A 23,517-nucleotide genomic window follows, 5' to 3' on the forward strand; every position below is an offset into this window, starting at 1 on the left:
AAGACTTTCGCTCCTAATCCAACTTCACGTAGCACTTTCCCAAAGTAAAATGCTGTAAAATTTAACGCTACTGTAAAATAAAAATGAATAAACTATCAACAAAAAAATACAACAAACGAGTTCAATAATTGATAAGCTCATTTCTACTTGCACATATACTTTATTTTAAAACAAATACTTTTCATTTAACATTTAAAAAAATATTTAACAAGCAAAAATGAAGTAACTATGTATAATTTTCCTTTATTCTAACACCAAAGATTTCTTCTGCTGTTTCTTGTAATAGCTGTCCCTGTTCTTTCGCATTATGTAACCAGAAATAGCAAGATTTACATTTGCGGGCATATGGGACTTCAACCATTCATGGAGGAAACCCTGGAATCAGCAAACCACATTAATATAAATTTCTATTTCAATCTACATTTGAGAACTGGAATAATATTAAAAATAACTGCAAAACACAAAAAATTATATACCTCTGTCATCAACAAAATAAAACATTCTCTGACAATTGAATAGCTTGCTTTTGTTTCGGAACAAAAAAGGGGTAAGTTTTCATAGTTATTAAGAGAAAGGCTACTTTTTTTCAACAATTTTTTTTAACAAGTGAAAATTAGTTTTAGGAATGTTCATATATGAAAATGTAAAATTTATAAAATATAAATAAAATAATAAAATATAAACAAAATATAAATTTTTCATAGTTATTAAGAGAAAGGCTACTTTTTTTTAACAAGTGAGAATTAGTTTTAGGAATGTTCATATATGAAAATATAAATTTGGAGGAGGAGATATTTTTTGGTTAGAGATATTTTTCAAACCAATTTTTGATTTTCAATCCACAATCCCATGTGCACAAAATAAAGCACATTTATCACTTATGATTTAGTTGAACAGAACTAATTTATTCATTCAGTTTTTTGTAAGGGGATTTTTTCAATTCTTTTTAGGAGGCGTCAAGTGATCCCTCAAGGTTATTCTAGTTAACTAATCAAAGCTGTGGAAATGCACCTGGTTCAGCAACCACTTACATGCAATAAATTATTCACTACAAACATAACTTTATATTAGTTTGAGTTATCGAATTACTATGGTGGTCAGGAATATTTCTCGTTAACTTTTTAAAAACATGAAATACATTTTATGACAATTTATTTACCTCTAATTTTCAGGTACCAATGGGATAAAGTGGGGGATATTTTTCTAGTCATTTTGAATACATTCAACTTTGTAAGAAGAAATAAGAATAGCTCATTTATAATCAGGGCTTTAGTTGGACGGAAATACATAGCAACGTCGTTTATAAAAATAGTTTCTGAAAAGGCTACTAAAATAATGAGCTCTGTTAAATAATTTTTCCTATTTAAATCGCAGGTAATGATAACTTGATTGACAATTACTAGGAAGGCTACTAATTACTTTAAGGCTCCAACAAATAAAAATTAATTTTAACCGTTTGGTAAACAATTGCCCTTTCACCATTCTAGTGAGTGACACTTTATATAAGTGCTGACGATTTTTGTTGATGGTTTAACAGTTTTTCGATAGCGGATTTTCTGCTTGTAGAATCTTTAAACAATTAAAATCGCTAGGGGTCTTATAGAACTATAAATCGATTCTAATAGCCATAAAGATCGACCCATCGTGAGCGCTCAATTCGTACAAAAGAGCGCATTGAAAGAATTCGTGAAAAGATAACGAAGAAATCCACAACGTTCTGCTAATAAAAAGGCTTCAGAAGCGAATGTGAATCGGAGAACTATACATTGTATTAAATAAAGACCTGGGTTTTCGCCCTTATCGCAAAAGGAAAGTTCATGCTTTGACTACTGACCTACAAACTGAAACTGCAATTAAAAAAGGTTACAAAGATGTACGAAATTGCTGAAACAGCACGGTAACAAAAGTGTGGACAGAGAATCTTTTCTGATGAGAAAACATTTTACACAGAACAAACTTATATTGCTAAAAATAATGTTGTGTATTCAGCAATCTTCGATGTTCGGCGAACCTGATAGTGTTCGCACGCTTTCAGAAATCCGTCGATAAAAGTCAATGCTGAATATTACAAAAAAAAAGTATTGGCTACACATGTATTGCCACTTATGCTGTTAGATTGTATACCAAAATGGGATTGGATATTTCAGTAAGATTCTACACAGAGCCAAAATAACACAGGCTTGGCTCCATGCTCCATGTCAATTGCCCGAAAGTTTATCAAACAAGATTGGCTCTTAATCTAAATCCTTTAGAATTGTGTTTTGGGGATTCTAGAGAAAGAAGTTAATGCTAAGCAGCACAGAAGTTTGGAAACTCTCTTAGAGTTAATTTATTGCGGGAATAGGACAATAAACCTTTTAAAATGATTCGTGCCGCCATCGAACAATGGTGAAAGAGATTATCTTTAGTAATCAATAAAGATGGTGTTAGATTCGAATAAAAAAAAATTAAGATAAACTTCCATTTATAGTGTTCATAATATTTATGTACTTATTTTCTATTTAATATCTGTGCAATAAAATGATTCTATATTTGTAACAGTATTTTGTAGTCATCCTGTAATATTTCCAAACAAACCAGATGCCATGAAACTCAAATTCACGAGAAAAAAATATTTCCAAGACAATTGTTTTTCTGCAAGATTAGTTTTGACGTATGATTTATTTTTTTAAACCACGGAATTGATCGAATTGTTCTTAAAGTTTTATTGCTTTGAGAATGTTTTAACCGATTTTCTTCAAAGTTCGTAATTTTAAATGGCAAAAGTCACTACTTTAATGCTATAAAAATATGTTATTTTGCAATTGGAAGAAAGAAAATTAGTCATAGAAAAGGAAAATTAGCAACGAAGGCTTTTTAAACTTTTGACCACCATCCTAATTAAATCCCCTTCATATTCTAAAAATTAACAAAATAAAGTACGTTTGTTCTGTTCTATTTGTTCAGTTCTTTTGTTCATTTTTCTGTAATTTAAATTATTCTGTTACTCATCATATTTAAGATAACCCTTTTAACCATTAAGATCACATTTTATGTTTGTGAAAATTAACCCAAAATTATTCATGATATTTGCTTCTTTTTTTTCTCCTTGCTTAAATTTACACTTATTCTGAATTATCAAAATAAAATGCATTTAGTGTTAATATTTACCCTCATCCTGTGGACAATGTATCCATAAGTATGCGATTCATATCCAATTGTCTTTATGGAACTGCTTACAAATTCCTTTGCTGAAGGTACCTCTAACCTAGGTTTTCTGTTGGACATCTTTGTCGCCACATATCCCGGGAGAACGCTCTGCAATTAGATGATGCTGATATAAAAGGACTGATACATATATCTATTTTGCAAACATGATGCAAATATCAAAACAATTGAATTAGATTACGAGTGTAAAGGCACAAGAGCTGGAGACAGCTATACTCTTAATACTGTGGGGATTGTTGTTTGGACAATGTCAACCTTCATCTATGAAAAGATACCCCTACATAGAATCGAGTTAACATGTCTTATATACTAGTGAATTGGGATTGTATTTTTGTAGTGGTAGATACACTACAATGCTAAACTTTGATAATTTGCGATGTTGTGAACAAAAAGCAAGAACATTTAACGATGTTCATGATAAAACAAATAAGAGTAGCAACAGGAAAAAACTGGAATAAAAGAAGTAACGGCCACTCAGGGAGAAGGGGGTCAAGGAAATCGTGATTATTTGAAGATGAGAAAATTTTTTAAAATGAATGCATGGTTATAAAATCTTTACACTTCTTTCAAATTCCTGCAAAGCAATGTCCATATTTAAAACATTCTGCCATTGTTTTTTAATGCAAAAGATCGAGAATTATAGAACTTATTTAATTTTAGAAAGAAATAGAAGGAAATCACTATTTACCTGTATAATAACTCCACTGTCTTTATATTCATATTGAACTGCTTTCGACAAATAATCGACATACACCTTCAAAGTAAAAATAAAAATTTTAAAAAAAATCAAGATTGTTCAAAAAGATATGTTTAATTTATCAATGAATCACTTAAATATTTAGTGTTTTAATTAAATTATATCATACTTCTCAAAATTATTTGTTTTTAAAAGTTCTTTCATTAAGTTATTCAAATTAATTCAAATACTATCATTGGACGATACATTGGATAAAACAAAGAGGAGCTGAAATTTTTTTTTAATTACTTTGAAAATCATAGTCGAAGATTAAAAGGATTCGCACAAGATCAATGATATATGAGCAAGATGCAGCTTCGCTTCTATAAGGTTAAAGATGCTGGAAACTATGTCTGGTGAGAAAAGAGCGAGTAAGCAAGTAACACTTCAGACACTCTAAACCTGTATTTATTTTTAGAATATTAAATTTTCTTTGATATTATGAAGTATAATTATTGTTTCAATCTATTAATCTATTTTCAGAAAAATAAATTTCATTTAAAAAAAAAAACGAGTTCTTAACTTACAGGATCAGCACTTGAAAAGATTAGTTGTAAAATTTTTCTGCTACTCGAAAAGAACTTAACTGCAATTCTTTTAAAAAAAAAAAGTAACTTAGTAGAAAATCATCTTATAGCAGTGCAATATTTTTTATTAAAAAGGAAATAGGAAAAGAATAAACTGAAGTTCAAATAATTTGTAAGATACTCAGAGTTTGTGTTCTTACTTTGCATGCAGCATAAGTTGACAAGAATGGCATTGGATAAACAGCCAACAATGAAGATATATTAATGATGATTCCTTTCTTATTCACCATATATGGCAGCACAATTTTCATCATCTAATGGTTGGAAGAGGAAAATAATCAAATGTGTAATTCTCTAAACAACTGTTCACCTTATATATCATCAAGACGAAATGTTGACCGAAATAATACCGATTTGTATTAGTTCTGTTTTAAACTATCAACATCTAACGAATCATTACTGAGAAAGACGGGGCTTTAAACAAAATCAGATTATCGAATGAAAACTTAATAACCAAAGATGAACTCCTGTCAAGTAAACAAGCGCAGCGCGTATTAATGTTTTCAGTCCCATCTTCTCAGGAGTAATTCGCTAGATTTCGATCGTTTTGTTCTTTACTCGCTTAAATAATAATTTGCAATATCTAACGTGCATATTTTTTTTAACTTCATATTTGGCGGGGATTCTACAAATGTATTATGGGATGTCATTACGGAAAGCTATATCTCTAACTATACATAAAAATATTGATGGTATGTCTCAGTTTTCTATTTGCTGTCGGTAATTTTTAATGACCGTAAAATCGCTTGGATCCTGCTTTTCCACATTAATTTCCATATTTTATAGTTGTCATCAGCGTAATTTTAATAAAAATCTTAAAAGTTATTTTCCTATAAAAAAAAAATTTGGTATTCTAGATTATAAGGAATTTGCCTGTATATAGTAATATTAATTTCTTATTCTACTCTGTTATTTTGATTGTTTTCTAGTGTTTAAAACTAAAAGAGTTGTTTCTTTATTATGACCTAATTCTATATGATATTACCTTATTTTGTTACATTTTAAGATAAACTTATTTAAATCGATGTCTTAACTTATTAAGCGTTTTACAATTACTTTTGGGAGCAAGTTGCATTAATATGCTATTTCAAATTACCGTTTAAGAGATTCGATAAATGATTTAGAACTTAATGAACTTTATGTTCAAATTTTATTTCATACATCAAGCCTGTTTCGTAAGCGAAATTATTAAATTACAGTTGTGAATTTTTACGGTTTACGGCAATTTTTTTTTTCCAAGTACTTTTGATTTTAAAAAAATTACTAAGCAAAATTATTTATATTCGCTAATAGATCTTAATAGAGTTATAATATACATAGAATTACCTCAAAATAAACATTACCTCAAAAAACCTACCAGATTTGCCTCAAAATAAACATTTAAACGAAAAGAAATGAATGTTGGAAGTGGGGACCCAACCATAAGCAAACAAAAATATAAAATAGATATATTTTAAGTAAATAATTTATACTTACTTAGAAAAAAACTTATAAAATAAAAACAATCATTGCGAAGCATTCATCGGGGTAGATGAGCGGCAGCGAACAGGGGTTAGAGCCCCTCCCCCCCTAGTACGTATAAAAATTAGATTTTGTACGACTCCTAAATATATAAACACAAAATTAGTCAATATGTCCTAAGAGCCATGGTGATTCAGGGGATAGAGCGCTCTCCTTCCAATGAGGTGTACCGGATTCGAATCCCAGCGATGGCTGGTCTATTCGAATTCCGCACCGACCACAGTACTAGCGTAAAATATCCCCAGTGGTAGACGGATCATGGGTTAGAGTTTCCTGGCCGTCAGACTAACCGTGGGAGATTTACGTTGTTTCCCTTTTCATGTAACGCAAATACGGATTAGTTCCATTGAAAAGTCCCCCCATGAAAGCAAATTTCTCCCAATACTTGATCCAGGAGTTCCCTTTTCCTCTGGGTTGGGTTCAAAATTACAAAGCTGAACATTAGTAATCGTAAACCCAAAATTCGATCCGTTGTTCATCGACGATTATTAAATAAAATAAATCCCGAGACACAGTGTCCAATATATTGGATAATATTTGGTACAATTTTAATACTTAAAAAATGATATCTTAAGATTATTTTCTGTTTGTATGCTTTTACTAAGCGATTGCTTATGTAAAAATATAATTGGATTTACCCTTGTTAGTCGTAGTCTTTAAAGGAAAATTATAAGAAAGGTAAAAAATCGATCCAGTAAACCTTTTGGACAAATTTACGGCATGCATAGCTATAGATGAATATAGCATTCATACGATTATTTTATTAGCTATACATCTCTCAAATATATTAGCTATACATTTACATATTTTATTAGCTATTCATATACAAATAAAAATAATATTTTCTGCCATCCACTTCACTTGTTAAACGGGGAATAAAATTTCGTTCAACTCTTTTCATAATGAAGACTTTTCTTAGTTAAAAGTAGTACTAACTAAACGCCTCAAGTAAGATCCATGACGAAAAATGTCGCCATGTCCTCTAGAGTGATGTGAGTATGACAAAAATTTTTGTTACATTCAATTTACAAGTTAAAGTTCCGGAGGTTATTCTTTTATATTTATTTATAAAAAAAAATCTATAACTTGTTACAGTTAAAAAGTTATCCTTTCGCAATTTTTTTTTAGTTAATTGATCGTTGCATTCTGTAGCCCATCTCATAAACTTTATATTTCAAAAACGCGAGTCTTAAGTTAAAATATTTATTGAAAGCTTTAGAAGAATTTAAAAAATAATGTGTGTCAGACAAAAGAACTCACCATTGTGCAGGATGTGATGTTTGAATTGATCAAATTCATCATGAACTGTAAAAGAAAAAAAATTTAATAAAAAAATCATTGTTAAAAGTATTAAACATCTTAAGTTATAAAAAAAGTTGTTTCTTTACATTTGATCCATCTGGCACTGCGTGGAAATATTCGGCGTATTTATAGCTCATTCCCACATTATTAACTGCAAATAAACAAAAATTAATTTACTTAAACTAAAATAAATACATTTAAAATACAAAGCGCCCGGAAAGCAGGGAGACTATTAAAGTTTGCGGCGCACACTAATGTAGAAAACACCATCCTTACAGGAATCCCCTTTTTCGTCATTTCTGATTTGCTGCACTATCAGGTTTTTGCATATTAATTTACAGGTGGTGCTGTAATCGGAAAACAAAAAGTTAAATATTGTTAAAAATGGGAATATCTCGAGAATAACATGTGTCTGATCGAAAAAATAAAATAGTCTTGCGTGTTATTTTCAAAAACCAAACTAAACGCGGTATTTTTTTCTTCTAATTTTAATCTCGCTTTACTGATTTTTCAAGCTTTCTGAAATAAATTAAAAATTTGCATTTTCCTTAAACCAGTCAACTTCTGAACTGATATTTTTCTCACTTCAACTGACATTAGAACCGTGATCGTGAAAATATTACTGAAATATCAGACTCTCAAAAACATCTAAAAGAATAGCCTAAGAAAAATTTAATTTGCAGTAGTACGGTCTTTTTTAAGAAACGGAACTGTAAGTGCGCTATGAGCTCATAGAATTTTTTTTTTCTTTTTCAAATATATGAGAAAAATTTTAAGTTGAACCTTTTTTCTTTTAAATCAAAGAGTTAGAGTAGCCTTTTTAAAATTAATATCCTACTCAAGCGTGGATTTTCGCAATGTTCAGCAAAAAGTAACAAGTTTAATTATCAGTTGATTAATTTACTTTCAAATACTATGTTTAATAGAATTACAAAAATACTTTCCTGTTTTTTGCGATTTTTAAAAATCTCATCAATTTAAGAGAAAAAATACAGAGCTGCTGAAAATATTCAAAGCAATATTTTTCTCCGGAATAGCAAGGTTTTTTTTTCTTCTAATTTTTTAATATTACATTTTTTATAGATCATTATCTATAGATTCTAACAAAGCAAAGTTGTTTTAAATATTTTACCCAAAATACACAATATCAATAAACACAAACACAATATATTTTAGACCATGTAAGAAAAAAGATGAAGAAAAAAAAACAATTAGTGAATTAATTTATAAAAAACTTTCATCCAGAACTGAAAAGAGTTAGATTGTTAATTTGGCATCATTTTTTACAACACTGCGTCATAAATTTCAGAAACTAATTTTGAACTGACTAAAACAATTTCGAAAATCTTAGAACTTCATTAAATATCATGTTTCCGATAAATTGAGAAAATTTCTTTTCTTTTCAAAAGTTTGAAACTGAATCTCACTGAGGCCAATTCAGTTTCAGAGTAGTGTAGCTAAGCTACAACTACAACTATATCATGGTTCATACACGCCTGGGAAGAATTAAAAAAGAGTAATATTAGTTTTTTTTATATCTATACATATATTATGTTTTTAGCTACTCGAGTATTTTATTTTCTCTAAGTAAATATATGTAGATTCGAAAGGTGGAGGATATAAAATTCTAATAGAAAGTTCAAACTAATATTTAGAAATAATTAGCTCCCTTATAACAAAATTTGCACCAGTTTTTATTCTTTTCCAGGTGCGTACGAACCCTGTATTAAACTCACATTCGCTAGTATAAAGGACATGTTAACTCGATTCTATCTTCAGTTACCTTTTGATAGAAGACGTGACGGTAAAAATATCCACTTTTTTTAATTAAAAAAAAAAATAAAATTTACGGGCATCCAGGACATTTTTTGCAGAAATTTTTTAGTCAAGAAGCACAAAAATTCTAGTCATTGTGTGTGCGTCTAAAATCAGGCGATCTTTTAATTTTTTTATTTTCCAAACAAACTTATAAGTGGTTGATTGAAAACCACATGGTCATGTTTGAATAGATGAAAACTATTACAATCTTATAGACAACTATTCCTGCTAAGTGGGAAAATTTTATCTCACCACTCTCGATATAGTTAAAAAAATGATACAAATCTATGTTGATCAAGTTATGTTTCTTTTTAAAAGAACTTACGGCACGAGCAGAGTTTTGCTAATTTGCTGTTAAAATCAGTTATACCGGATGAATCGAAATAAAGAAGGGAAATTGAACAAACATTGCAGGAATTTTTTTTTCCTTTAAAAAAAAAGGGGGGGGGCAAACTCTATCCGAAACTGCTAAAGGGCGGGAACATAAGGAAGAATCACAACCTTTGTCTTCTCCAACAGATTATCACTTTTTTCAAGGACCTATTTAAGAAGCCCATTTCATCCTAGGAAATTTCGTTCCTAACACCTGGTGTGTTGGCGAAGGTGCACCATTACACGCAATTTTGACATGATTAGAATCCAAGAGCTAAGTAAAAATTTTGTGCATGATCTGTAGAAGTCATAAATGTGTGACGTGTGGAAATACAGCACAAATTAAATGTCGCGAAATGATTAATTTTCTTAGTACACTCATTACATATAATTTTCAACTCCCTGTCTTTTCTACCCCTCCCACTTGCGACCCCAAGTAATTTTTTTTGCTTTTTTATATCAATTGCTCTTCCCTTCTTGTTACGTTATATCGAACACCATCCTGGATACATTTATACTATACTAAGGAAATATCAAATATTCAGACATATCCAAATATAAATGTGTATTTCAATTTAAGAAGTTATTCATTGACACAGTATCTTATTTTAACGCACATATCAATTCAATTACAATTCATACATTACCTAGTACTCCTATTCCACCTTCTAATTTTAAAAGTTCTTCTGCAATTTCTGAATATATTTCAGGACCAGCCGTGAAATCCACATTTATCGATTTCGTCTCAATGATGTAGTTACCTTCTATTAAAAAGAGAAAAATTATAATCGTGAACAAATTTTAATTAAAATTAGAAATAAATATTTTTCTCCGCGGAATGTCAACATTCACACAGTCGCTTTGGTAAATTTACTAAATTTATTCATTCACATTTCGCTCCTACGTTGGGAGAAATAGACTTTAACACGTTCACGCCGGGAAAAGTGAAAATACTGGTAGAAGAACTATTTCAATATTAGATAATATTCGGGAGGAGTTAATCTATTCTCAACAATAACAATTCACTGTAAGGAAATTTATCACGGCGAAGAAGCAATTCAATATAAAAATTGCATCCTTTAAAAACATTTGGTAGTTATGGATTTTTATTATTCCCGGAAGAAAACTAAAATATGAAATTTATTTTTACCAGTTTTTACTCCGGTGCGCTGCCAAGATGAGACAATCTAGCGTGACCCACCGGTGGGTCACCCCGGCGTGAACGTGTTAAGCAGCGAAAGTTGAATAAAAATAAAATAGTCAAAAATTGTAGTCAAGTTATAGGTAAAAGCGTATTGAATTATTTTGAAACTATCTTCGGAAACCGAACCAAAAGTTTCCTCAGAATGATCGATGGTTTTAAAAGCAATTTAAAGAAAATGGGACGAATTTTAAAATACGCTATTTGCTGCGTTCTGTTAAGGTAACCAGAAATTTCTCACAAAGTTTAAAAATTCATTGCTAAATCCGTCAACTGATAGTGCAGCTAACTGGGAAAAACTAAAATAATGTGTTTAAAATAAATATCTGCAGCAACAGCCTGGTGCATTGTTCTATAATATTTCCAGTCTGTAACGCTATTTTGTTGAACAAAGTTACCTATTTTTTAATTTGGTGAGAAAAATACTCTTGTTTTCTAACACACTTAAATATACATATATCTTTCCATTCTTCTTTAATTGATTTTTCAAATCTTCGATCATTTTCGGGCCTCCTCGTAATAATAAATAAGGAATCTATAAATGGACTTGCCTAGTTCTTTGCTAACAGTGTTCAACTTCTCTATATTTCGACTAATTAAGCAAATGGAGAATCCTCTTTTAGCCAGCTGAAATAAAAGAATCAGAATGAAAAACCAAAAATCAGAATGGAACTAACAAAAAATACTCATAAATTTATAAAACTTTTAAAAAAATGAGGCAAATGACAATTTCTCTGAAATTTTGTTATAATGATTATTAGTAGACCAATATCAATATGATTAACCTAACATGCATTTAGATCTAGTAAGAATTTGCCATCAAAGGAATAAATAAAACTTTCAATTTTAAGATAATATATTTATCATACTTCAGCTAGATTAACACCAAAACTCAAATAATAGAGCAAAAATAAAATTCGCTTGCTATAAGAAATAGTTAGAATTAGGGCAGTATACACTTTTTATTTTTGTGAACAATTGAATTATTCTGTATACAGGATGTTCTAAAATAGCTACCCTTTATGCACATTTTTCGTATTCTTGTAAAAAATGAATACCAAAAAATGTACACACTGGCTATCGTAAGTTAATATTTATGGGTGGCAAACAAGACAAATCAGTGAGGAGGATGGTGGGTGTATAAAAAATTTTTGTCTTCATTTTTGACAAGCAATCTTTAGCATGTATATTGAACACATTACGGTGCGAATTACGATGCAGTACAGTCGTAACACACAGTACGGTACAGCTGTATACATAAGTCTCAATTGCTAGTAGGCTCCTGCATTAATAACAGTTCTATAAGTACAACATTTTTACTCTAACTTTGCAGTAGAACTTCATGTTTAAAAATTGTTAAGATATTTGAAAACACCGTAATCGAAGTCATCAAAAACATCATTTATTATATATTATCGGCTAGTGCTTGACTCCATTTTAGAATATCAGCATTTTTAAAAAATGTTTCTTTTTAGAAAGAATAAATTGCATAAATATGATTGTTTCCGTGCAAAATTCATGCCACATAAATACTTACAGACTTGAAGATTCCTAAATATCCAACAAAAATGATAATTTTTATTTTTTGTTTAGAAAGGAAGTGTCATTTTCCAAAAATTTGTCACTACAAATTTTGTTAAAAAATTATTACCTTTGTATTAAAAAGTTTGATGGAAAATACTGATGTAATTATAAATATTTTTTTTTTAAATCTACAATCTTTTTCACTGACATTTTGCTTGAATATTTTAATAGAAGTAATCGAAATATTAAGTAAATAATAACTGCATATAAATTTAAATATTGTTAGCGACAATTTAAATTTAAATATTGTTATTAAATTGAAATATTGTTATAAAATTTCAAATATTGTTACAGATTTTTAAAAAAAAAATTGTCTGAATTCTCGGAACCGCTGTGATCCTTTTGCGAAACACTTTTTGGGAACCGCTACTTTAAAGATTACAAAGTCGGAGCATATCAACTTTTTGAATTGATTGAAATTTATATCCCAGGACAAAATTAAAGCTGATCAATAATAAATAAAATTTAATTGATAGATTTCTGGGGTAACTAATATTTTTTGGCAGCTTTTATATTAATTATTCATATTTATTTATACAAATATTGCCTTAAATACCTCTTCCGCATAAGCCTTCCCTATTCCATCAGTTCCACCAGTAATTACTAGAAGGGGAAAAAAACGTGTCTTAAATATACATTTCTTAACATTTTCTTTAATGGAAATAAATTTTTACTTTTGAACATAAACTTGAAAATCTTACCTGCCCATTTACCAATATGTGGGCGAATGATACCGATTTCAAAGTATTCCCGAATGCGATACGAAATATTCCACAGAATGAAGTACGATATTTTAAGCAACTTTACACCAACAATGATACTGCCGACCCATTTATAAAACGAATAAGAGAGGATTAAGTTGGAAAAAGTCATTTTTGTAACTTTCGAAATGTTCTTAATAAAACTTCCTGACTGTTTTCATAACAACCGAAATTTGAAATACAATGAAGCGTCTGGCACCTGCGCAAACAAATGCGCTGACCCTTCTGTATAGTACAAGGAATTTATTTTCATTATGACATGTATAGTTTTGATTTCAATTGGTAGAGATATAGCTGGACTTCCCTATGTATAAATAAAATTACATTCTATATTCTTTTTTAGACAAACCAGTGAATAGCATTGTCTTTTTATAGTACTTGCCTAAATCAATTTTAGTACCTTTGATAACACGATATATATTAGGTTTACAAATCTTTGGCGTCCAATAAAAAAAAATCTTTCAAAAAATCGTTGTTGGAACTCAATGTTTCTGTCCTATTTAAGATAAAAGCAAAAAATTACGTTTAACATGTTGGCTTCTTGAAATTTTGGATCCCAGTAGAATGTCGTAGGTTCGTGTACCAAAATCAGTTTTTATCACAGTTTTATTCATTTTACAAGCACTTTTAGGAAAACGGACGTAACTTGATACGGCACAAGTTATTGCTTAACATTGAAGAGATGTATTTTATGCTCCGCAGTGGATCGTAAGACATGATTACCAGTAAATAATCGAAATCAAACATCACTGGCAGCTGTCAGTAAGAGGTTGGGGAAAACTTTGGTCTTCCTGCGAAGGTACAGAGGATGTGTAATATCGGTTTTCGATAAACTGTTCTATCGTTCAGTGTTCGAATGTACCATTTTATTTATGACCCATCCTGAGTTATGTTCAAAATAAAAAGTTCATTGACAAGTTGTTGTTGTTGTTCATTTACGTCGCACTAGAGCTGCACAATGGGCTATTGGCGACGGTCTGGGAAACATCCCTGAGGATGATCCGAAGAAAGCCATCACAATTTTGATCCTCTGCAGAGGGGATGGCACCCCCGCTTCGGTATCCCGACGACCTGCACGCGAAGTCGAGCACTTTACGGTAGCACAGTTTAACGAGGACCAATACCGCACACCCTCGGTCCCTACGCAGACTGATCCAAGTGGTCACCCACCCGCACACTGACCGCAGCCAGTGATGCTTGACTTCGGTGATCTGCTGGGAACCGTGTCTTAACGATCAATCCACTGCGGGACTGTTCACTGACAAAGTGTTAGCTAAAAATACCGTTTTATTTTAAAAAAGAATTAAAACAAATCAATGAAATAAAGTGTTAACTTAAGAGTATGTTTTGTGTAAAAACTACTATACTGTGTTATACTATGAACTTTACTTCAGTTTAGCGCTTGTGTGTGTTATTGGTCCTTCCTTGCAAACTCAGAGCTGTGGGACTTCATAGACTTCGGAGCATGAACCTACGACCTTCTCTGCCGCAGTCCAGAAATTTAGTTTCTCTGTTTTCTCGACCTGGGAAAAATAAATTTAAAAATTAGAAAGTTTGCAAGACCAAGCAACGGGCTTACAATCTTCGCCATATCTCTTTTCTAGCCATATTGGATAGAAAAACATAATTAATAAAAACCATTTTTTTCTACTTCTTGTTGTTGTTCATTTACGTCGCACTAGAGCTTCACAATGGGCTATTGGCGACGGCCTAGGAAACATCTCTGAGGATGATCCGAAGACATGCCATCACAATTTTGATCCTCTGCAGAGGGGATGGCACCCAGGGCCGGATTAAGACCTCTTGAGGCCCTAAGCACTGAAAATATTTTGGTGCCCTCCCTCCTCTAACAATAAAAAATATATCTAGTACTAAATCACGTTTTAATTNGGACCAATACCGCACACCCTCGGTCACCATGCAGACTGATCCAAGTGGTCACCCACCCGCACACTGACCGCAGCCAGTGATACTTGACTTCGGTGATTTGATGGGAACCGTGTCTTAACGATCAGTTCACCGCGGGACTTTTTTCTACTTAAATTAGAGTTTAATGAAGATTGGGAAATCGTTTTGATTCACTTCTTTATTCTCATGCATATGCAGGCCTGTAAGCTCAATATGAAGAAAGGCTTAAAAACACTTTTTAAAGTACAGATAACGCATATTAGAGGAGAATAACACAAAAATACATCCAAGTTTACGGGATTCGAACCCGCTACCTTCATGGTTCAGAGTGTTTGGCAAAAGAGGACAATACTTCTCGGGAAATCGTTACGATTAAGTCCGGTTTAGTAGACTTTTATATTAAAATTATGAGGAAAGATTAAAATTATAAGGAGAGAAAAATACAATCCAAATCTGATACATCGATTCGATATTCCAGTTTTATAGTGAGATTCGATTAAATGCCTCATATTAGATATAAAAATTTCAGCAGGTTTTAAGTTAAATATACATTGTTATCTATAAATCTGTCAAACAATCCTTAAAGAAAAAAAGGGTGAAAATAAATATTTTTTATTTATTATTAATCAGTACTCTGGGAGAAGTAAATATAAAAATGATATCTTTATAAAACTGACAGATGAATTGTATTGTCGGAGAACGTAAGATTTATTTCCTCGCATATTCTGATAATGTTATTTAGATATCTGACTTTTTTATTTTACTACATTGGCCTTTTGATACACCTGTCTGAATTGATACAAAATTCAAATGAGGGCGTTGTCCGTCTCGAAAATAAAATGCAATAAAATCAGTTACTATTTAAAAAGTGATCAGTTTTGGTTACACCCATCTGCTGGTCTTTTTTGGGATGGGAAAATAAAAAAATTACGCAGAATAAGTGTTACTTTGTTACTTTTAAAATTCTTTTCGTATTCAATGTGCGTGATCTTTTTAATGCTTGTTTCAAAAAGAATTGAAGAAACCGCTGCTTTACTTTTAATTTTGTTTTATTATGTTTTACAGTAAGTAATGTTTTCTCAATTCTCGTTTGATTGGTGAATAAAAAAATTTAAAAAAATTACGAATATATATCCGAAATTAATGGTTGGTGTAGGACAGAAAAATAAACAAATCAATAATGACTTCAATGATTGATGTCATATAGAATCATTTTTTTTTAGACTTTTTTTTAAAGTGTGTTTTTATAAACTGTCGCAGGTACTCGAGTTATGGGTGCTCCCATCTGACACGGGCGACAGGCTGATGCCTTGTGCACAAGCCCACTCGGCCTTCGAGTCCGAGATTTATTGAGTTAGATAAAGACCAAATTATTATTGAGATAATTTATTTATAGATCAAGAAATACAATGAAATTCCCAATCGTGTTCGTTAATAGTAACGTTTACATTTTCTGTTACCTTAATATGGTACGAAATAGAGCCATATTATTGCGGATGTTAAACTTAGTTACATAATTCTTAATTCTATGATTCAACTTGAAAGGATGCATGGTTAACACCTTATTACTGCGGCAGCATAACTGAACAGATTTCTATTATAGAATATTATACTACATAATATTTTTAATGTATATTAATAATTTTATTATGTATTTAATAATTAAACCTAGCAGATTTTTATATACATATTTATAAAGTTTTAAAATGGTTAGGAAATGTATAAAAACGTTAAATATAAAAAAGCAGGAGTCCATGTCCAAGAAATCTTTCTGGAGAAGAGCCCAAGCACGTGAGGAAGATGAATAAGGGCTCACTTTTCGTGGTCCACTCGATGGCCGAGATACATAGGAATACTTATAGCCAGATTCTGCTTGAGATATACGTCGGATTAAGGCCAAAATTTTCGGTCTTGCTGTTAGGCCTTTGCTGCGTAAACAAGGAAATTAGCCATTAAAACTATTAATTAATTAATTGTACATGTTTTATACTTAATAACTGTACCAAACGTTTGCTTAAAAACATTGGGTATAATATAAAAAAAACACAACTACTTCCACTTAGTGGGAATAACATTTACCATGACGCAATGCTAAATTCTATGCCACTATCCACATAAATCAATTATTAATCAAAAATCGAATATCAATTACTTTTCTTTATAATGCAATAAAATCTGGCGAGCAGCTATTTAAACGATCAAACACTTCGTTTGTTTATTTGTGGCTTGAAGTTAGGCTCGCAGAAAATGCCGTTCATGGGTTAAATTTAGTAGGAATAACACAACCTGTGACGTATGCTATAGTATACCCAATTAAACAGTTTATGAAAATTCCATGAGTCCGAACTAGATCGCCCGAGCTTGAAAACTTTTTTAGTAAACGATTGTTTCAATTTTTTGGTGTGAGCCCAGTCTACCGGTTGGTGATATACCTATCACAGTTTCGGAGCGATGAAATCAGAGAAGAATTTTCGTCTCAATATATTCTATCTCGCAATTCTAAATTTAAAAATGTTAGAATTTTTTTCCCCTATTGAAACACAAAGTTAAGCCGAACGGATTCTTATTCGTAATTTTTCTGTTATTTTCATGGCATTTAATTGATATTAAAACGCAAAATAATGTTGAAGAATTTCAACAGAGGCATTAGTTGGTTAATAATAAGGTGTTAAAGAAATAAAAAATCAACGTTTGGGTCTTTTGGGTTTTTCCTTTATAGAATTTTTTTATTATCTTTTTTTTTCTTTATGTGTCAGCAATTCTGTTCTGTGAGTCAGACTTCAATAAGGTGAAGGTTTTTTCTTCTAATTAGAGTGTAACCGGTTCGCCACCCCGTTACTACTAGAGCGTGTTTCACAAGAAACCAGCCGATGCGATTTGAGAGATTTGTAATAATTTATCTTTCTGTTGAGTAGATAAAATACTCAGTCATCTAAGGCTGATTAACTCAGAATGATTAACTTATTAAGAAGAAATACCACTAAGAAATTTAAAAACATCGTTTTTTTTTTCTAACTTTCTTTTTAAAAAATCGTTTTACACAGCTTGTCAATATACACGCTTGAACATTGAGAACAGTATCCTACTAAAATATAATTTAACTAAATGAGACAGACAAAGTACTTTCAGAGTATTTGAGAATTGAAAAAAGGAGAAATTAAGAAATTTCCTCTTTAAGAGTCCCCTTTAAAAGTTTTTTTAGCACATTTTGACGTCTCAAAACATTTCGATGAACTATGTATTTATTTCTTTAAACTGTCTTTTTTTAGAAAAAAAAATCATATTTGCATTTTTACTATTTATATTTTTGTCTTCTTGTTGTTGTGGCGTATACCTGTTTAGGCAGAGGGGGTGCGATTGTTCTTGTTTTCCAGTGGCGTCATTTATAATTAACCCTTTGTGAACGTGCGTCTTCTCTCAGCCCTGAATAGATTTTTTTGTTTTGTTTTGATCTTTTGCTGTACTAGTAGTATGTCTGATTTCAAACATCACGGTGAAATATCATTCTGATCTCATGGTATAAAATAATATTAATCAATCGATAGTCTTTAGAGTTCGATTAGAACATATAAAATAATATATTATAAATTGCATTTAAGCGTGATGACGCTTTTCTTTTCTTTTTCTTAAAGTATACTTTTCTTTTAAATTATACGGTATTGTTCGTTCAACAAGCAAAATTTTTTTTCGAGTAATCAAAAATCGCAAAGGGTTAAAAAATAATTTTGCAGATAAAATGAACTTTAAAATAAATCATATTTTTAAAAATTGATGGATTTGCTATTTTTAATAATTAAGACCAACTCTTCACTGCTTTCCAAAACATCAGTGCGACCTTAAAGAGAAAATGAATAAAAATGAAATTAATAAGGAAATTAACTTTAAAAAAGAACTCTTAATAAATAATGAGACCAAGTGACCAATCTGATCGCCAATGGATACCAGTAATTATATATTTTATGAACAAATTGATTTTTATTTTATTTATTTTTGAAAAATATTGATTCAAAAAAAAAAAAAAAAAAAAAAAAAAAAAAAAAAAAAANAAAAAAAAAAAAAAAAAAAAAAAAAAAAAAAAAAAAAAAAAAAAAAAAAAAAAAAAAACAATGATCAGTGGGGTTGGTGAGAATAGAGAATAATAAGTAAGGGTGAAATAATTTTATAAATGCAGTATAATGTATTTAGAAAAGTCTAAATCCATACTTTAAATTCCTTTTTTATGCACATATTTACTTGAGAAAAAGTTAAATTTCATCATAAAATAGAAAAAAAAATAGATTTAAAGTTTTAGTGTACGTAGTCATTGGATACCTCTTGCCACTGGCCCTTACCAAAATGGCACCCGCCCTTTTGTGTATTGTTAGCATGTCAAAAGAAATTTGAAACAAGCTTATTTTCATATAAACACTGTATGTTATATTCATATTAACACTGTATACTCATATTAACAAAGTATGAGGGAGGAGGCGGAGATATTTAACTGCGCCCATCTCCCAAAAAGTAAAGTTATTACCGCATTTTATTACAGTGTACAATTCGTTTGCTTGTATTTGCATGGCGATGGCAGACTGAGAAGGAAGTTTATGAAAACACACTTCAAGGTAAAAGACAGGACGTCGAAATAGACGATTTCTTTTGGTTTCCTTTTAGATCGTCATATCTATTTATCTTTTTCATAAAATCCTATTTTCATTTATTATTTAATTTTTTACACTACGTGAAGAAAAGCCGTATCTTTATGTAATAAAAACTTAAAAGTTCTAAAGCTGATGCATTTTTTTTATTCACACACCTATATTTCTTAAATAAAAATTTTGATTATTGTAATTTCAACAAGAAAGTTCTTGTCTAAATCAGGTAGAATTGGGTTGTAACTTTTCCTTTTAATTATTTATTTTTCTTCCTGATAAAGAATAATTATTTTTAGAAGCATACATACATCAGTGGGCTTTTTATACCCTTTATTATAGTTTATAAAATATTCGTTGTGCTTCTTGTTGCATTGTTATGCAAAAAAGCACGAGGCTAAAGGAAACTCGAACATTTAAAGTGTTTTAAAGGGTCAAAAATTGCCTTTCCTTACAGGATGTTTCGTATTGCCTGCTCTCAATATATATTTTTTAAAACCCTCGTCAAAAATGAAGTGAAATATCTCAATGAAAAAAATAACGCTATTGAAATCTGACAAACTACTACTAAGGAAGGTGAGACGAAAAACATCAAAATCTATTTGATGGGCAACATTCTATTGATATTCCGAATATCAATGTTTTATAACCCGCCTTCTTGAATAGTGATTCGACAGTTTTCGCTAGCTTTCCTGCTTATTCCTCGCTTAAATATTAATTAGCGACACCTAATGTACATTTGACATAATGTACATTTGACATAATGTACATTAGTCAATCTGAAATTTCATAATCATTATGGTTCTTGGCTCGTGGAATATTGTTAAAATGTAAACAGTAGATATGAAAATTTAAGTTAAAGTTGGTTCATTTTAAAAACGGAATAGACTTTCAAATACACTTTGAGCAGGTTTTTGTGTCATATTTCTGCATAAAGGTCACAGGGACTATTTAAATTCACGATATCCTTCTCACTAAATTTAAACTTATCTGATGCGTTTACTTCGATTGTGGCCGTGACTTATCTCTTCGTGACGTTCGAGTCACGAACAATGACTCCCCCCTTTTCTAATGACTCTGATCGAAACAATTCAATATTTGATCTTTTAATCACTTCACAACAAGTGATAAGCTGGCTAGAAAAAAAAAAGTGAATTGCAAGGAAAATAAATGAAGAAAAAAAAATTCCCTAGTCCTTTTTATATATATTTGCCTTAACAAAGTGTAAATAAAAAAATAATTTATGTCAGTGATACTTGACTCAAATAGCGAACGTGCAATTTTTGGTAAAAAAAAAAAATTACGTAGAGAACCAACTTAGATATTTTTAGATATAAGTGATAGTTTAAATATTAACTCAAATGAGGATAGAATAGCTACTTATGAATAAAGCAATAGAACGGGAATATAGCACAAATAAAGTACATGTTCCGCTTCTGTACCTTTATTTGGACTTTATTCTCGCTATTTTGCTTTATTTAAAGATTTAGTTATGAAAATTTACGCAATGGTTGGAAGCAGTGCTCTACTAGTAATGGAACTACTGCTGTTGCTATTTTTTTTCGTAGTTCGTAGTGTAGAGTGCAACTTTTTTTAAAAAAAAAAGAAATAGTGTAGTAAATAGTGCGTTACAAAAAGAAGAAAAAAAGAAAGAAAGAAAGAAAAAGGCAACAGTAGTTTATTGTAGCGATTTCTGGCAACAATTTTTTATGTCAGTTTAGTAAAGAAACAAGGTTCAAAAGCAAACAATTTTTCTAATATGATTGGTGCAAATCTTTACCGGTCTGTTAATGAACATAATTAGAATGCCCCTAATATAGGTACTTCATTTACGTCGTTCTGGAATTGCACATTGGGCTATTGGTGACGGTCTGGGAAACATATATGAGAATGTTTCGAAGACACGCCATCACAATTTTGATCCTCTGCAGAGGGAATGGTTGCCCCGCTTTGGTAGCCCGACGACCTGGCGCGAAGTCGAGCACTTTGTGGTAGAACAGTTTAATGAGGACCGATACTGTACACCCTCGGTCCCTACTCAGGGAAATCAAAGTGGTCACCCACCCACTTACTGGCCACAGCCATTGATGCTCGGTGTTCTACTGAGATTCGCCGCGTCTTTTCTATCAGTCCACTGCGGAACTAAGAATTATGTATTGCTAATATTTAAACAAGCCATTCCAAATAATAATTATTTATCACTTGCACCACACTATCGAATGAGCATGTATACACTCAGGATACCTTGATGATATTTAAATGATTTTAATGATTTTTCTTGATGATCAATATAACGAAACATATTTTCTCAGTAATTCTCGTTTTACTTTATTTCTTAGAAAAAAATAATAAAGCAAAAAAAATTTTTTAACAAAATTACAAACAATTGAAAATTTATCGGTATTTTTTATATTAAGTATTTGCTGTTGAGAAAGGCATAAAAAGTGGAAGGTTAAAAGAACAAATTCATAAGAATTGGTTGGTTTAGAAATTTTAGAATATCAAACTGCCTCATGTAAATATAAATTTTCCTAATCATTATAGGCGTATCGTTGGGAAGAGGGCGCATGTCTCCCAAATATTTTGCCGAAATGTCAATTTTTCACAGCTGATTGCATAATTAAATTTTTTTTTTTTTAGTAGTTGAATAAAAATTAAGATTATTACATCCACTATTGTAATTTTTTTTTATTTATATCTTTTCCGGTTATTATTATTTTTATTTTTTACTTAGTTTGGCGCATTCTAATGTGCTCATCAAAAATAAAAGGTCACTTTTAAAAAGAGAAAGAGATTTTAAATTATTGACTTAATAATCGTCTGCTTTAAGAAGCTATTTTTGTTCCATGTACTAACTCCTGGGGGCTGTTAAATTGCAGCTGGTTGAAAAAGCAGGTGAAGTGAATAGAAGGTGGTCTATTTTTCAAAAGGGTAAAAGGGGTCGTTGATTACTAATTAAGACTTCGGTAATGCACCCATTTTCTGGAATGTATTCGTCCATAAGTTTGGTCTTTCAAAATAAGATAGCTTTTTTCATTTAACATTGGCTCTTTTTTTCCATTTTTTAAAAAATTTCATTTTATTTAAGGTAATGGAAATATTTTTGTTTTAAGATAAAAGAAAAATTACTTATTTAATTTTTTTTAATAATATTAATATCCAATAATTATAGTCTTACAAATTTACACCCAGTGAGCACCTATGGCTNTTTTTCTATATATTGAATTATTTTTTATCTCTCACAGGACCTTCTATGGGCCGAAACGAATGTTGCCCTCGAAAATTATTCCTCATAAGACATACATCCCACTAGTTTATTTCAAAATTGGCGAGTCACACTTCCCTAGTTTCCCTTGTAAGCCATGGCGGCTGGAGTAGCGTTGCTGCATCATACAATCACAAACCCGTAATTTAACAAATATCGCCATAAAAAAAATTTATTTATATTAAATTCTTTAAAAAGTTAAAGCTTTTATAAGAAAAACTCACTACCATACAATCATTTATACTTGAGGGAGCCCAATTTATAAATCATCCTATCTGTCTATTAAATATAATGCGTAAATAACCAGCATTTTGTGTTATTACTTAAAGTAAAATAAAAAGATAATATCAGTTAAAAGCAAAATTTAAGTTTTAATTGATTGGGTGGGGTGCAAATGCACCTTTAGACTTCCCTTGAGACACGTGGACAAAATTTTTGAAATGTGGAAAAATTTAGAGGTGGGATGATGTCTTGTCGTATAAAAAATGTTATCATTTAAATATAAAGAAATAATAAATTAATAATTTTGTTAAACTAATAAATTAATAATTACATTATGATGGTATAAAATCTCAAAATCTTGTGACATTAGTTATGTACTCACTTTTTAAAAGAAAATGTAAAAAT

At 30.6% G+C, this 23,517-nt stretch overlaps 1 protein-coding gene across 1 annotated transcript; it reads right to left on the reverse strand.

Annotated features, from left to right (window-relative positions):
* Positions 1 to 140: 140 nt before the first annotated feature.
* Positions 141 to 13,563, reverse strand: LOC107440210 (very-long-chain 3-oxoacyl-CoA reductase). Its single transcript, XM_043040446.2, has 10 exons — positions 13,030 to 13,563; positions 12,885 to 12,931; positions 11,296 to 11,371; positions 10,191 to 10,307; positions 7,440 to 7,504; positions 7,312 to 7,356; positions 4,671 to 4,784; positions 3,896 to 3,961; positions 3,151 to 3,297; positions 141 to 375 (listed from the first exon to the last, which is right to left on the reverse strand). The coding sequence occupies exons 1-10, from the start codon at positions 13,199 to 13,201 to the stop codon at positions 244 to 246; spliced, it is 981 nt and encodes a 326-aa protein (XP_042896380.1). The 5' UTR covers positions 13,202 to 13,563; the 3' UTR covers positions 141 to 243.
* Positions 13,564 to 23,517: the final 9,954 nt, after the last annotated feature.

Source organism: Parasteatoda tepidariorum, chromosome 4 (assembly GCF_043381705.1).
Source record: "Parasteatoda tepidariorum isolate YZ-2023 chromosome 4, CAS_Ptep_4.0, whole genome shotgun sequence".
Lineage (NCBI taxonomy): Eukaryota > Metazoa > Arthropoda > Arachnida > Araneae > Theridiidae > Parasteatoda > Parasteatoda tepidariorum.